At 25.2% G+C, this 17,768-nt stretch overlaps 1 protein-coding gene across 1 annotated transcript in view; it reads right to left on the bottom strand.

Moving 5' to 3' along the window:
- The window catches only part of p130CAS (Serine_rich_CAS and FAT-like_CAS_C domain-containing protein p130CAS), a 137,851-nt gene that overhangs the window by 42,944 nt on the left and 77,139 nt on the right, over positions 1-17,768 (bottom strand). Inside the window, exons 2-3 of the mRNA XM_075304704.1 lie at positions 16,720-16,863; positions 7,508-7,852 (exon numbers count right to left, since the gene is read on the bottom strand). Coding sequence (XP_075160819.1) covers positions 7,508-7,852; positions 16,720-16,863 — 489 coding nt within the window. The remainder of the gene's footprint in view (positions 1-7,507; positions 7,853-16,719; positions 16,864-17,768) is intronic.

Below are 17,768 nucleotides of genomic sequence, written 5' to 3'. Positions count from 1 at the left end.
TATAAATTTATCCATATAAAGAAAAAAATCCAAGGACCCTCTAATTACAGTATAGTGGCAAACAATTTTTCATTCATTACTCAATAGCGTAGCTTACTCTGCGTTGGGCGCCATTAGTTTAAACTAGTTGTGTGGTGTATTGAAAATGATTGTTGTTTATTACTCAAAAGCCTTTTGCAGTCACCGTAGGGGACCACATTTAAACGTAACACATGATGTTTAGATGTCTGGAAGATGATTATTAACCTGAGAACTTAATGGTTTTTATTCTGTTAATTTATGATATTCCTATGTCTCGCCATGACAAATCTTGTTTTCCCATTAAACTGCAATATAAAGCAATTACTCCATTCGGACCATTAAATTACAGTATTGTCGAAAAATTGTCTTTCATTACTAAGTAGCTAAAACTACTCTACGTTGGGAGCCACTTTTAACTAGATTACTGATATATTGAAAACTATTGCTATTTACTATTCAGTAGTTTATTCCAAACACCGTTGGGGACCATGTTTGGACTTAATAGTTGTGGTGAAGATGTTAAAAAAGTGATTATTAAGTTGAGAACATGATGATTTACCGACAATTGCTGTTACACCTAAGTAATTAATAACAACTAATCAAGCCAATAAGAAATCATGTTTCCCATTTCAACTGTCATAATTCAATTAATCCATTCGCTTTCAAATTGAACCAGTTTTATTACAATAAATAAAAAACAATCAATTTCACATATTTGACAATACCACTTAGCAATAATAATAGTAGTAATTTTGCTTTAAAATATTTCAGAAATTTCAGAAAGAATGTTATAATTATCACCTATGAAGCAGAAGCATCAACAATCAAACCATTGGCTTCCACTTTTTTTTTGTTGCAAACATTACAAAAAACGACACTTATGGCAACAAAAAAATTATGAAGCAAATTTCAAGAGCACATAATTCATGAAAATTAAAAAAAAATGTTTTTTATTTTTTTCGAATACCATCATGCAGGCGGTTAGTTATGTTAAGAGTAGCTTGAACAGCTATGGGGCATTAAATCATTTGTACATCATCGCACAGTGTTTCTATAGTGGATTCAATATTGTTTTAATATCAAATGTTCCGGTTACTAGTTATTCAGTAGATTTGATGCTTGAATATACAAAAGTTTTCAGAAAAAAATGTAACAAACACGCAACTCACGTTGGGCGCCACTTCGTTAACTTAAGTTTTTATAAAGAAAATCGTCAGAAACACTGTCTTTGGATAGAATATTTATTAGGTCTATAGTCACACTGCAATTAAAGATGAACATTGTTATATATATATATATATATATATATATATATATATATATATATATATATATATATATATATATATATATATATATATATATATATATATATATATATATATATATATATATCGTTATTGACGTAGGTCGGATGGTATTGCATATTGAACCACTTTTACGAATAGCCCCCATATCAACCGACGCTCAGATTTGGCTTGCGGAGCCTCATGGATGAGCAAAATTCATCCGATCCGGTTGAAATTTGGTACATGGTGTTTCTATATGGTCTCTCACAACCATGCAAAAATTGGTCCAAATCGGTCCATAATTATATATAGGCCCCATATAAACCGATCCCCAGATTTGGCTTGCGGAGCCACTACGAGACGCAAATTTCATCCGATCCGGTTGAAATTTCATACGTGGTGTTAGTCTATGGTCTCTAACAACCATGCAAGAAATGATCCATATCGGTCCATACTTATATATAGCCCCCATATAAACCGATCCCCAGATTTGACCTCCGGAGCATCTTGGAGGAGCAAAATTTATCCGATTCGGTTGAAATTTGGTACATTGCGTTAGTATATGGCTGCTACAAATCATGCTAATATTGGTCCATATCAGTCTATAGTTATATTTAGCCGATACCCAGTCACACAAAAATTGGTCCATATCGCCAAAAATAACTACCAAAATTTTATTTTTATAGAAAATTTTATCAAAATTTTATTTCTATAGAAAATGTTGTCAAAATTTTATTTTTGTAGAAAATTGTGTCAAAATTTTATTTCTATGGAAAATTTTGTTAAAATTTAATTTCTATAGAAAATTTTTTCAAAATTTTATTTCTTTAGAAAATTTTGTCAAAGTTTTATTTCTATAGAAAATTTTTTCAAAATTTTATTTCTATAGAAAATTTTGTCACTGTTTACTTTCTATAGAAAATTTTGTGAAAATTTTATTTCTATAGAAAATTTTGTCAAAGTTTTATTTCTATAGAAGATTTTGTCACAGTTTTATTTCTACAGGAAACTTTCTCAAAACTTTATTTCTGTAGAAAATTTTGTCAAAATTTTATGTCTATAGAAAATGTTGTTAAAATTTTATTTCTATAGAAAATTTTGTCAAAATGTTATTTCTATAGAAAATTTTGTCAAAATGTTATTTCTATAGAAAATTTTGTCAAGATTTTATTTCTATAGAAAATTTTGTTAACTTTTTATTTCTGTAGAAAACTTTGTCAAAGTTTTATTTCTATAGAAACTATTGTCAAAATTTTATTTCTATAGAAGATGTTGTCAAAATTTTATTTCCATAGAAAATTTTGTTACAATTTTATTTCGTTAGAAAATTTTGTTAAAATTTTATTTTTACAGAAAATTTTATCAAAATTGTATTTCTACAGACAATTTTGTCAAAATTTTATTTCTATAGAAAATTTTGTCAAAATTTTATTTTTATAGAAAATTTTATCAAAATTTAATTTCTATAGAAAATGTCAAAATTTTACTTCTATAGAAAAATTTGTCAAACATTTTTTTCTATAGATAGTTTTGTCAAAATTTTATTTCTATAGAAAATTTTGTAAAAATTATATTTTTATAGAAAATTTTGTAAAAATTTTATTTCCATAGAAAATTTTATCAAAATTTTATTTTTATAGAAAATTTTGTCAAAATTTAATATCTATAGAAAATTTTGTCAAAATTTTATTTCTACAGATAATTTTGTCAAAATTTTATTTCTACCGAAAATTTTATTTCTATAGAAAATTTTGTCAAAATTTTATTTCTATAGAAACTTTTGTCAAAATTTTATTTCTATAGAAAATTTTGTCAAAATTTTATTTCTATAGAAAATTATGTCAAAATTTTATTTCTATAGAAAATTTTATTTCTATAGAAAATTTTGTCCAAATTGTGTTTTTATAGAAAATTTTGTCGCAATTTTATTTCTATAGAAAATTTTGTGAAAGTTTTATTTTTATAGAAAATTTTGTCAAAATTTAATTTCTATAGAAAATTCTATTTCTATCGAAAATTTTATTTCTATAAAAAATGTTGTCAAAATTTTATTTCTATAGAAAATTTTGTCAAAGTTTTATTTCTATAGAAGATTTTGTCACAGTTTTATTTCTACAGAAAACTTTCGCAAAACTTTACTTCTGTAGAAAATTTTTTCAAAATTTTATTTCTATAGAAACTATTGTCAAAATTTACTTTCTATAGAAAATTTTGTCAAAATGTTATTTCTATAGAAAATGTTGTTAAAATTTTATTTCTATAGAAAATTTTGTCAAAATGATATTTCTATAGAAAATTTTGTCAAAATGTTATTTCTATAGAAAATTTTGTTAACATTTTATTTCTGTAGAAAACTTTGTCAAAGTTTTATTTCTATAGAAACTATTGTCAAAATTTTATTTCAATAGAAGATGTTGTCAAAATTTAATTTCTATAGAAAATTTTGTCAAAATTTTATTTCTATAGAAAAGTTTGTCAAAATTTTATTTCTACAGAAAATTTTATTTCTACCGAAAATTTTATTTCTATAGAAAATTTTTCAAATATTTATTTGTATAGAAAATTTTGTCAAAATTTTATTTCTATAGAAACTTTTGTCAAATTTTTATTTCTATAGACAATTTTGTCAAAATTTTATTTCTATAGACAATTTTGTCAAAATTTTATTTCTACAGAAAATTTTGTCAAAATTTTATTTCTATAGAAAATTTTTGTCAAATATTTATTTTTATAGAAAATTTTGTCAAAGTTTTATTTCTATAGAAAATGTTGTCAAAATTTTATTTCTATAGAAAATTTTAGTTCTATAGAAAATTTTATTTCTTTCGAAAATTTTATTTCTATAGAAAATTTTATTTCTATAAAAAATTTTGTCAAAATTTTATTTCTATAGAAAATTTGTTCAAGATTTTTTTTCTATAGAAAATTTTGTCAAAATTTATTTTCTATGGAAAATTTTGTCAAAATTGTATTTCTATAGAGAATTTTGTTAAAATTTTATTTCCATAGAAAATGTTGTCGAAATTTAATTTCTATAGAAAATTTTATAAAAATTTTATTTCTATAGAAAATTTTGTTTCTATAGAAAATTTTTTTTAAAATTTTGTTGCTAAAGAAAACTTTGTCAAATTTTTTTTTCTATAGAAAATTTTGTCAAACTGAATTATATACGTATTTAATGGGAGTTTTTTGTGTTTAATATATACAGCGTATAGACTAACTTACATTTTAGAAGACGGTGTTAAGAAGTTTTAAGATAGCTTGCCATCTGCAAGTGTTATGGCAACCCTAGTAATTCGATTGTGGATAAGAGTCTTTAGTAGAAGTGTCTACGCAATCCATAGTGGAAGGTGCATAAGATTCGGCCTGGCCGAACTTACGGTCATATATACTTGTCTTTTTTTTAAAGAATTGTTTCTTTTTCGTTTATCGGTTAATTTCATTATCCTTCGGGCGCCACATCTAAACGAATGAAATGCTAACAGGGGAAAAAAGTTCGAAGGCCATAGGGTAACGTTATAAATTAAGGATTCTAATGTTTAATTCTTTTTAACCGATTTACTTCTACGTTGGGCGCCGCTTTTAAACTTTATGGAAAATAAACTTAATATAAACTTAAAAAAAATTAATTCGCATTTAAATATGGTAACGAACTTAAATTAAAGTGAGTACAATGAAATAAATTTTATAAAATATTCAAATATAAAATAAATTTTATAAAAAATAAAATGTAAAAATAATCTTTTACCGGTCAATTTCATTCCACGTTGGGCGCCACATTTAAACGAATGGAATACTAACAAGCGAATAACACTAGAAAGTCATAGAGTAACGTTATAATCAAAGGACGTTGTAGTTTATCTTTTAATTGTAATAATAATTTCCTGCTACGTTGGGCGCCAATTTTAAACTTGATCGATAATTAACTTAATATAAACTTTCAAAACAAATCAATTTGTATTGAAATACTATAACAACCTTAAATGATGTTGAATGCAATGTAACATAATTTAAATTAATAATTTGCAATTAATTTGATTAAATATTCTAATTTTTTTTAAAGATTTTTTTTCCTCTTTGATTACCGTTCTATTTGCGTTTGTACGCCACTGTGCCGCCAAACAAAAAGTGGCTCCTTTCACTTGTAATGCTCGCCCGAAAACAAAATTTTACCGGTTCTCGATGATAACGATGACAATAAAAAAACCAAAATAAAAAAATACGATGTTACATGTAAACTACGCAAAAAATGCAGTAAAACAGGCGCCACGATTTCAATCTGCAGAGGAAGGCGTTGGTAATGAGCCACACAAGCCGACCGGTTAGTTGGCACTTAGACTTTGGATACATAGAGATGTCAGTCCTAAGAGGATGGTAGCACTACCACTACGTTGATGTAAAATGGTGCGACAATCATGCAAAAATTATGATACCCGCAAGGAATCTTGCCATATGTTTGCCGTGTGGTGTGTGGCTGCTACGCAAACCGCGGACCATTGCTACAACGCACAAAATTCAACTTTCCCACTGAATGTCATTTGCTTAACGAATAAAAATTTAAATAAAAGGTAGAGAAGCTACAAAATTTACTACCAGCATCTGGAAATGTGCGTGTCATTAAATAAAGTTTTGTTATTTATTTTTTTTTTTTTGTAAAAAAAAAAATAACCAAATGAGGAAAAACTTGTAAGAATTGGATTAACCCTTTGAGGACCAACAAAAAACTGATCCGTCTGGATATTGTCGGTATGAGAGGAAACACAAATAAAAGTAGCGGCAAGAGCTGGGATACAAAGGAATGTGAAAGAACAAAACCCCATTGAGGGCCGTTTTGGACAAGTTTGCCTTCTAAAAACCATAGAAAAGTTGGCCCTAGCGAAATTTTAACCTTGACTCTAATTGGCCAACACATTTTCAATGGGGGCGCGGTGGGAGAAAATCAACAGAAATAATGACTTTGAAATTAATATTTGAGTAGTCTATAGTAGTATTTCAATAAAAGAAGATCGTTTCTATTACCCATTCGGTAACCTATTTTACTTCACGTTGGGCGCCACATTTAAACGAATGGAATACCAACAGGCGAAAGAAACTAGAAAGTCATAGAGGAACGTTATAATTTAAGGATATTGAAGTTTATCATTTTATAAACCTACTTCCTTCTACGTTGGGCGCCACTTTTAAACTTGATGCATAATTAACTTAATATCAACTTTTAAAAAAATAATTTAAATTGAAATATTATAACGAAATTAAATTAAGTTGAATGCAATGAGATAAATTTTATAAAATATTTATTCGTTTTTTTAAGAATTTTTACATTTTCTTTTATCTGAGGCATATAACCTCTGTCCGCGTCAATAGTCTGGCGGACATCGATGGAGTTCAATCCCAGAATGCAAAAATAGGCCCGACTAGAAAGCGAAGCCCAATCCCAAATGCGTTTATTTTCATTTGAAATATTGGGGTTTAATTTCATAATGCAAATGGGCCCCAAACATAAAATGAAATACTCTCAAATATAAAATATAAAAATTTGGAGTTTTTGTTTTCCATATAATTTTTTGGGCGTCCTATTTCATTTAGGTTCAATCATCAATCACCGAAGGGGCATGAAAATAGGTCCCGGGGAAATGAGCCCCAAAAAGGGCCACAAATTTGGGACCACCCAAATAAATATAAGACCAAAAAGTAAAATTAGGGCCCATTTTCTCTTTTGAAAATACTGTATTTTAATATTTCCTTAAAGCTCATTTCGATAAAAATTGAAATATGTTCTGAAGTGTTAAGAAGGTTGTAAATTAAAATTAATTTAATTATTTTTTTTTTATAATATTTAAATATTTTCTCAAAAGAAAAAAATATTTTTTTTGATAAAATTTTTCAAGTGTCTTATCTAGAAATTTGCGGAAAAATAATATTTTAAAATTTTCTCCCTTTTTAATGTAAACACAAATCGAGCGTGAAATTAAAAAAAACAACATCTTCTCTTTCTTCTCGTAAGATACAGACATCCAGATGATGTTATAAATATTTTTAGAAAAGTCAGACACCGGTTTTTTCCCTGCTGATTGAAATTTTCTCGTTTCTCCTCCTCCTGGCACTTACTGACCAGTCAGTAGTCCAGTCACTGGTTACTGGCTACCATGACGTTTGTTTAAAAATATGTGAATACTTGGATGTGTGGTTGAACTTACCTTGTTGGGTGACACATGCCATGACCTTCGTGTGCCATGTCGTTGATTTTGCTGTTGAAGTTGCAAGTTTGTTGCTGCTGTGCTAGCTGTCGTTGTTGTATTCAATTGGGTTTGACTGGCGCTTATACAGCCACTGCCACTGCCACTGCTGTTTGAGCTGATGCCACTGCTTCCTGAGCCGCTGATTATCGATGTATTCTCATAAATATCTGCCGAACATATTGAGCTGTTTAATGTTGCTGTACTGGCGGCCAACGAGGGGCATGGTGATGATGAGGGCGATGGTGAGAAACAGCCAGAATCGTATGAATTTAAGATTCTTAAACGATTACCAGGACACAGACCCTGTGTTCGATGAGCCATGAAATGAAGAAGGATATGGTTTATGGTTAATATGCCGTTTCAGTAAGGACTAAAGAAAAAACAAATAAAATTTTGCCTTTAATTAAAGATTCCATTAATCTTGTATTTCCCCCCCCCCCCCCCCCACAAAAAGTTTATTATTTCGAACATATGTTGGATTTTATCAAAAGGCAAACATTATATTCTTTCTTTAAGTTGATTTGAATTTAATGTAATGTAGCCAACTTCCGTCTGTAAAGGAAAACTAAAATTTTATATCTACCACTTGCTTTCGAAATTTTAATTGAGTAAATTGAATAATGTGATCGTTTTTTTCTTTTTTGGGATAGTAAAAGAAATTCTTGATTTTATTTAGGGTAAACATGTGCTGATAATCCACACTAAAAAACGTTTATTTGGATCCAAAGATACTGATCTTTCCTTAAGGATGATTTTGAGATAAAAACAGTTTTTAGGTAGTTATATAGTAGTTAGGTAGTTTAGGTAGTTATATAGGTGGCTAGTATGTACTGGATAATCGAAAATCAATCCTTGAAATGAACAGTTCATGGGAGGACGTGGTTTCCGATCTATTTGATATTTTCAGGCGCCACAATTATTCGGAATGTTACGCTGATTGGTATTGCAACCACGGTTGTCACAATTGGTAGAATCCTACCAAAAAATTTTAGATTTTTTGAGCTAGAATATTCCTCTCCAAGTAGGAGTAACTTTAAAATTTTTTATAGAAATAAAGTTTTGACAAAATATTCTATAGAAATAAAATTTTGACAAAATTTTCTTTAGAAATAACATTTTGACAAAATTTTCTATAGAAATAAAATTTTGCGAAAACTTTTTATTGAAATAAAATTTTGACAAAATTTTCTATAGAAATAAAATTTTGATAAAACTTTATATAGAAATAAAATTTTCTGTGGAAATAAAATTCTGACAAAATTTTTTAGAGAAATAAAATTTTGACAAAATTTTCTATAGAAATAAAATTTTGATAAAATGTTCTATAGAAATAAAATTTTGACAACATTTTCTATAGAAATAAAATTTAGACATCATTTTCTGTGGAAATAAAATTTTGAAAAAATTTTCTATAGAAACAAAATTTTGACAAAATTTTCTGTAAAAATTAAATTTTGACAAAATTTGCTATTGAAATAAAATTTAGCGAAAATTTTTTATTGAAATAAAATTTTGACAAAATTTTCTATAGAAATAAAATTTTGAAAAAACAATCTATAGCAATAAAATTTTGACAAAATTTTCTGAAATTTTGATAAATTTTTGCTATAGAAATAAAATTTTGACAAAATTTTCTATAGAAATAAAATGTTGACAAAATCTTCTGTGGAAATAAACTTTTGATGAAATTTTCTATAGAAATAAAATGTTGACAAAATTTTCTATAGAAATAAAATTTTGTCAAAAGTTTCTATAGAAATAAAATTTTGACAAAATGTTCTATAGAAATAAAATTTTGATAAAATTTTCTATAGAAATAAAATTTTGAAAAAAAATCTATAGCAATAAAATTTTGACAAAATTTTCTGTGGAAATAAAGTTTTGATAAAACTTTTTATAGAAATAAAATTTTAACAAAATTTTTATAGAAATAAAATTTTATAAAATTTTCTATAGAAATACCATTTTGACAAAAGTTTCTATAGAAATAAAATTTTGACAACATTTTCTATAGAAATAAAATTTTGAAAAAAAACATTCTATAGCTTTAAAATTTTGACAAAATTTTCTATAGAAATAAAATTTTGACTAAATTTTCTGTGGAAATAAAATTTTGATAAAAATTTCTATAGAAATAAAATTTTGAAAAAAAAAATCTATAGAAATAAAATTTTTTATAGAAATAAAATCTTGACAAAATTTTCTGTGGAAATAAAATTGTGATAAAATTTTCTATAGAAATAAAATTTTGAAAAAAAATTCTATAGAAATAAAATTTTGAAAAAAAAAATTCTATTGCTATAAAATTTTGATAAAATTTTTTATAGAAATAAAATTTTGACAAAATTTTTACAAAATTTTCTATAGAAATAAAATTTTGACAAAATTTCCTGTAGAAATAAAATTTTGACAAAATTTTTTATAGAAATAAAATTTTGATAAAATTTTCTATAGAAATAAAATTTTGAAAAAAAAAAATTCTATAGAAATAAAATTTTGATAAAATTTTCTATAGAAATAAAATCTTGACAAAATTTTCTATAGAAATAAAAGTTTGACAAAATTTTCTGTGGAAATAAAATTTTGAAAAAAATTTGATAAAAATTTTCTGTAGAAATTAAATGTTGACTAAATTTTCTATAGAAATAAAATTTTGACAAAATTTTCTATAGAAATAAAATTTTTATAAAATCTTCTATAGAAATAAAATTTTGATAAAATCTTCTGTAGAAATAAAATTTTGACAAAATTTTCTATAGAAATAAAATTTTGAAAAAATTTTCTGTAGAAATTAAATGTTGACTAAATTTTCTATAGAAATAAAATTTTGACAAAATTTTCTATAGAAATAAAATTTTGATAAAATCTTCTATAGAAATAAAATTTTGATAAAATTTTCTATAGAAATAACATTTTGACAAAATTTTCTATAGAAATAAAATTTTGATAAAATTTTCTATAGAAATAAAATTTTGACAAAATTTTCTGTAGAAATAAAATTTTGACAAAATTTTCTACAGAAATAAAATTTTGCGAAAATTTTTTGTTGAAATAAAAATTTGCCAAATAAGATATTTTTGTTCGGTAATTTTTGGTAAAATGGTCTCTAATTTTTGGTAGATTATTTTTGGCTCGAGTGGCAACCGTGACTAAAACCAACTGCAGATTGCTATCAATTCTACACTGTTAGACTTACAGCTGACAAATTTATTGTTCAGTGACAGTTCATTTTATAGTTTACAAGCTTACAAAAGCATTTTGATTTCATGCTTTCCTAAATTAAATTATTTGTGATGGAATTCTAGCGTGATAGTAAACATATTAAAAAATGAGCTTGGACTAAAGCTATAGAAGTTCCAAAAAGAGCAATAGCTGACCGACTGGAGAAAGTCAAGAAGTTGCTTCGCTTGCACGAAGGTGGTCAGTTACCGAATTTGGTTTCGTCCGATGAGAAGCCATGCCAAACTGAGCAGTTTATTATTCAACATAACGACCGGGTTTAATTGTCAAAGAGGTCATCTGAAAATGTACATCTTCGATTGGCCATCAGAACTCAAGCGACACCGATGGTAATGATCGAAGATCGCTCCCCGCTCGCATTCATAGAGGTTTTATTAAATGCCGAATACTATCGTGAAAATTTCTTAAAGACAGCATTGAAGCCTTGGGCAGACAATTATATTGGCCGCAGACCATGGACATTCCCACATGACTCAGCAACATCGAACTTAGAAATTTAATTTCTATAGAAAAATTTGCCAAAATTTTATTTCTATAGAAACTTTTTTCACAATTTCATTTTTATAGAAAATTTTGACAAAATTTTATTTCTATAGAAAATTCTGTCAAACTTTTATTTCTATAGAAAATTTTCAAAATTTTATTTTGTGACGAAACTTTCTTTCTATAGAAAAATTTTATTTCTATCGAAGATTATGTCAAAATGTTATTTCTATAGAAAATTTTCACAATTTTATTTTCTGACAAAACTTTTTTTCTATAGAAAAGTTTGTCAAAATTTTATTTCTACAGAAAATATTGTCAACATTTTATTTCTATAGAAAATTTTGTCAACATTTTATTTCTATAGAAAATTTTGTCATAATTTTATTTCTATAGAAAATTTGGTTAACATTTTATTTCAATAGAAAATTTTATTCAAATTTCATTTCTATAGAAATTTTGGTAAAAATTTAATTCCTATAGAAAATTTTATCAAAATTTTATTTCTATCCACAATTATATCAAAATTTTATTTCTATCGACAATTATGTCAAAATTTTATTTCTATAGAAAATTGTGCCAAAATTTTATCAACATTTTATTTCTATAGGAAACTTTATCAACATTTTATTTCTATAGAAAATTTTATAAAAATTTTATTTCATTACAAAATTTTATAAAAAAATTTTTTCTATAGAAAATTTTATAAAAATTTTATTTCTATAGAAAATTTTGTCCAAATTTAATTTCTATACAATATTTTGTCAAAATTTTATTCTATAGAAAATTTTTTGTCAAAATTTTATTTCTATAGAAAATTTTTTGTCACAACTTTATTTCTACAGAAAATTTTTTGTCAAAATTTTATTTTGAATTTCCTTAAATAAAAACTTTTCAAATTTCATTAAAATGCATTCACGGAAGAAGGACATTCCACCTCCCATGAAGACAAGCACAGGGAAAAAGCAATTATTAGAAATTTTGAAAATTTTATCCATTACCTTAATTTGATTATCCTGGATAGTGCTCAAACCGTAATCTAGCTAACTTCCTACGACCTTGCACATAAGTTATTTTCGGGCCATGCAAGTTAATTAAGGTCTTTTTTTAAGCAAAACAAAAATCCATTAAAAAAAGTTCTAGAACCTTCATCTTCAAGTCACCTATAAAGAAATCTTCCTTCATATATTTTCTGTCTGTGTGTTATTTTTACCCTCATTTTGTTCTACAGAGTCAAAAGCTTGAGCCCCCATCCATGTCCGCAATTCTTGATAGTCCAAGATGGTGGGTACTCAAAATAAATTACATTTTTTTCTTTTTCATGATGGACTAATTTTATGATTAATCCATGGTTTCCACTCTGAGTGAGATGTGTGTGGCAATGTGCTTTAAATCACTCCCATAGTCGTCCATCTGTACATTTTCCCTTTTGCGTTTGATTGTATGCAGGAAATCACATTTAATTTTGATTGACATGCCAAGTCAAAGAGATTTTTTTTTTCAAAAATAAGAAACAAATTAACGAAGGATTTATGCTATGGGTTTGAGGAGCTACGAAGGAGATGGATTTCATTCTTTTCTCTTCAGAGAGAATATTCACACCATTAAGAAATTTACATTAAATTTTTGATTTAGCTTCGGGCAATTGGATTCAAAGTGATGACGTTTAAGCGTGTAAATTGGGAACATATAAACTGCTGAAAAGTGTAAGTGTAAAGTACACAAATTCTTATTAATTTGTGTACTTTATCTAAGAACAAGTCATGTGAACTTTTTCTATAAAAAAAGATCCATGGAACTTTCGCATTACCAAATGTTGCAGAAAAAATTCTTTGAGAATTTTTTATAGACAAGTTCCTTTGACTTTTTCCGAAAAAATAGCAATATAACTTTTTTTCTATGAAAAGCCAAATTTATTATAGAAATAAAATTTTGACTCAATTTTCTATAGAAATAAATTTTCCACAAAAGAAATAAAATTTGGATAAAATTTTCTATAAATTTACAAATTTACAAATTTTCTATAGAAATAAAATTTTGACAAGATTTTCTATGGAAATAACATTTTTAAATTTCTAAACCTTTTGTTTTCTTGAATTTACAAAAAGAAAACAGAAGGTAATAAACAAAAAGGTCAAAAAACAACAAACTTACATGAAAATTTCTAAAGAAATAAAATTTTGCCAAAATTTCTATAGAAATAAAATTTTGACAAAATATTTTATAGAAATAAAATTTTGACAAAATTTTCTATAGAAATAAAATTTTGACAAAAATTTTCTACAGAAATAAAATTTTGACGAAGTTTTCTATAGAAATAAAATTTTGACGAAGTTTTCTATAGAAATAAAATTTTGACAAAATTTTCTATAGAAATAAAACTTTAACAAAATTTGTTAAAGAAATCAAATTTTGACAATAGTTTCTATAAAAACAAAATTTTGACAAAATTTTCTATATATAAATAAAATTTTCAGAAAGTTTTCTATACAAATAAAATTGTCACAAAATTTTCCACAGAAATACAACTTTAACAAAATATGATATAGAAATAAAATTTTGACAAAATTTTTTATAGAAATAAAATTTGACAATATTTTCTATAGAAATAAAAAATTTGCTAAAGAAATAAAATTTTGATCAAATTTGCTATAGAAATAAAATTTTGACAACATTTTCTACAGAAATAAAATTTTGAAAATTTTTTTTTTATATTTTGTACATTCGATTTTTTTTTTCACTTTTTTTTTAGCAAACAGATGTAAAGTTTTTACAAAATTTTCGATAGAAATAACATTTTGACAAAATTTTCTATAGAAATACAATTTTGACAAAATTTTCTATAGAAATAAAATTTTGACAAAATTTGCTAAAGAAATAAAATTTTGACAAAATTTTCTACAGAAATAAAATTTTGAAAAAAATTCTATAGAGATAAAGTTTTGACGAAATTTTCTATAGAAATAAAATTTTGACAAAATTTTCGATAGAAATAAAATTTTGACAAAATTTTCTATAGAACTAAAACTTTAACAAAATTTGCTAAAGAAATAAAATTTTTTGGATTTTTTTTTTATATTGTGTTCATTCGATTTTTTTCATAGAAACTTTTTCTATGAAAATTTAACTTTTTTTAGAAAACAGATGTAAAGTTTTGAGAAAGTTTTCTATAGAAATAAAATTTTGACAACATTTTCTATAGAAATAAGTTATTTCTATAGACAATTTTGTCAAAATGTTATTTCAAATAACATTTTGACAAAATTGTCTATAGAAATAAAAATTTGACAAAGTTTTCTATAGAAATAAAATTTTCTATAGAAGTAAAATTTTGACAAAATTTTCTATAGAAATAAAACTGTGACAAAATTTTCTATAGAAATAGAACTTGGCAACATTTTCCATAGAAATAAAATTTTGACAAAAATTTCTATAGAAATAAAATCTAGACAAAGTTTTCTATAGAAATAAAATTTTGACAAAAATTTCTACAGAAATAAAATTTTGGGCAAAAATTTCTAAAGAAATAAAATTTTGCCAAAATTTTCTACAGAAATAAAATGTTGTTGAAAATTTCAATAGAAATAAAATTTTGACAAAGTTTTCTATAGAAATAAAATTTTGACAAAATTTTCGATAGAAATAAAATTGTGACAAAGTTTTCTATAGAAATAAAATTGTGACAAAATTTTCTATAGAAATAAAACTGTGACAAAATTTTCAATAGAAATAACATTTTGACAAAGTTTTCTATAGAAACAAAATTTTGACAAAATTTTCTATAAATAAAATTTTGACAACATTTTCTATGGGAATAAAAATTTGACAAAAATTTTCTACAGAAATAAAATGTTGTTGGAAATTTCAATAGAAATAAAATTTTGACAAAGTTTTCTATAGAAATAATATTTTGACGAAATTTTCTATAGAAATAAAATTTTGATAAAATTTTCTATAGAAATAAAATTGTGACAAAATTTTCTATAGAAATAAAACTGTGACAAAATTTTCTATAGAAATAACATTTTGACAAAGTTTTCTATAGAAACAAATTTTTGACAAAATTTTCTATAAATAAAATTTTGACAACATTTTCTATGGGAATAAAAATTTGACAAAAATTTTCTACAGAAATAAAATGTTGTTGGAAATTTCAATAGAAATAAAATTTTGACAAAGTTTTCTATAGAAATAATATTTTGACGAAATTTTCTATAGAAATAAAATTTTGATAAAATTTTCTATAGAAATAAAATTTTGACAAAGTTTTCTATAAAAATAAAATTGTTATAAAATTTTCTATAGAAATAAAATTTTGACAAAATTTTCGATAAAAATAAAATTTTGACAAAGTTTTCTATAGAAATAAAATTGTGGCAAAATTTTCTATAGAAATAAAACTGTGACAAAATTTTCTATAGAAATAACATTTTGACAAAATTTTCTATAGAAATAAAATTTTGACAAAAATTTCTATACAAATAAAATTTAGACAAAGTTTTCTATAGAAATAAAATTTTGACAAAATTTTCTATATAAATAAAAATTTGACAGCATTTTCTATGGGAATAAAATTAAACAAAAATTTTCTACAGAAATAAAAGTTTGCTGAAAATTTCAATAGAAATAAAATTTTGACAAAGTTTTCTATAGAAATAAAATTTTGACGAAATTTTGTTAAGAAATAAAATTTTGCCAAAATCTTCTATAGAAATAAAATTTTGACAAAATTTTCCACAGAAATAAAATTTTGAGAACAGTTTTTTTTTATATTTTGTTCATTCGATAGAAACTTTTTCTATAAAAATTTCACTTTTTTTAAAATTCCTGTTTTCTACAATAAATTTAGTTTTTCGCATTTCAATTTTTATACCCTCCACCATGGGATGGGGGTATATGAACTTAGTCATTCCGTTTGTAACACATCGAAATATTGCTCTAAGACCCCATAAAGTATATATATTCGGGGTCGTGGTGAAATTCTGAGTCGATAACTTCCGAACGAAACAAGCTATCGACTTGAAACTTGGCACAAGTAGTTATTATTGATGTACGTCGGACAGTGTTGCAAATGGGCCATATAGAAAATTTTGTCGAAATTTTATTCCTATAGAAAATTTTGTCAAATTTTATTTCTATAGAAAATTTTGGCAAAATTATATTTCTGTATAAAAAGTTGTCAACATTTTTTTGAAAATTTTGTAAAAATTTTATTTCTATAGAAAATTTTGTCAAAATGTTATTTCTATAGAAAATTTTGTTAAAATCGTATTTCTATAGAAAATTTTGTCCAAATTTTACTTCTATAGAAAATGTTGTCAAAATTTTATTTCTATAGAAAATTCTGGCCGAACTTACTGCCGTATATACTTGTTGAATTTAAGTTTTCCCATTACGTATTTCTTTTTTGAAATTAAGATTGAAATTGAAACTTTTCTGACACTTACCTGACGGCCACGTAAGGTACACAACCACCAGCCAACACAGCCATCAGTGTCCTGTTCCAAAACGGTCAGTATATCGCCTTTTCTGAAGGCCAATTCATCGGGTGAGTCAGCGGCATTGTCGTATAAAGCTTTGGCATGGAGTTTCTGTAAAGGAAAAAATTTTAAAAAAATATATGAGTGAGAAGTTTTTTTTTTTTAATGGGCCTAAGGATTAGAAGATGATTATGGTCCATAAAGGCATTTAATTATATGCTGTGATAAATGAAAGATAAAGAAAAAAACACAAAAAACAAAACTTGACAGAGCGCTTAGGGCACGCATGCGCATAACATAATTTGCAAGTTGTTCGTCATTAAAAAATTCCAGGAATATAAAGAATTCAAATTGCAAAAGGAATTTTGCTTGGAAGCGATATATTCTTGCTACAAAAGGCTGATATTTATAAGCAACGATTTTCTGGTTATTTTGGTATTTTGAGATATGTCATATATGAGATAAACAAACGAAGTGGTTGGTTTTCTATCACGAATCTAAAATAATCTTCCACTTCCGGAGACCAAAATTCCCCTCTATTTTATCAATGCTTCTTATATCGTTTTTATCTTTTTATTTTATTTTTTTTTTTTTTTTTTGTTTAAAACATTAATGCGTGTGTATGTGATTTTTATAACTTCTCTTTCATCTCCAATTTTCGCCATTAATGGCTTTCTCAAAAAAAAAAAAAAAAAAAAAAAATCAGTTCAGCCATTAAACCACATCACATAAAATCGCACGCATGTCTCGAGTGCGGAAACTCTTTTGTGACTACAGAAGCGTTTTTGAGTTTCGAACACATTTGAATGCTTTTTAGTGTCGCATTTTGATTTCTTTTTGTGGAATCACCATCAGTTACGCTTGATAGTTTTTGTTTTTTTTTGCTTTTATTTGTTGGCATTTACAAAGGCTTTAAGTGCATTTGATGTCAATGCAATGATGACTTGTGCTTTATTTTTCAAGTTGAAAAATCGTTTTTTTTGGGACATGAAAAGAGTGTGAAAAACTTTAACAGT

The sequence above is a fragment of the Haematobia irritans genome, chromosome 4 (assembly GCF_050003625.1).
Source record: "Haematobia irritans isolate KBUSLIRL chromosome 4, ASM5000362v1, whole genome shotgun sequence".
In the NCBI taxonomy this organism is placed as follows: domain Eukaryota; kingdom Metazoa; phylum Arthropoda; class Insecta; order Diptera; family Muscidae; genus Haematobia; species Haematobia irritans.
This window is presented reverse-complemented; position numbering and strand designations above follow the sequence as displayed.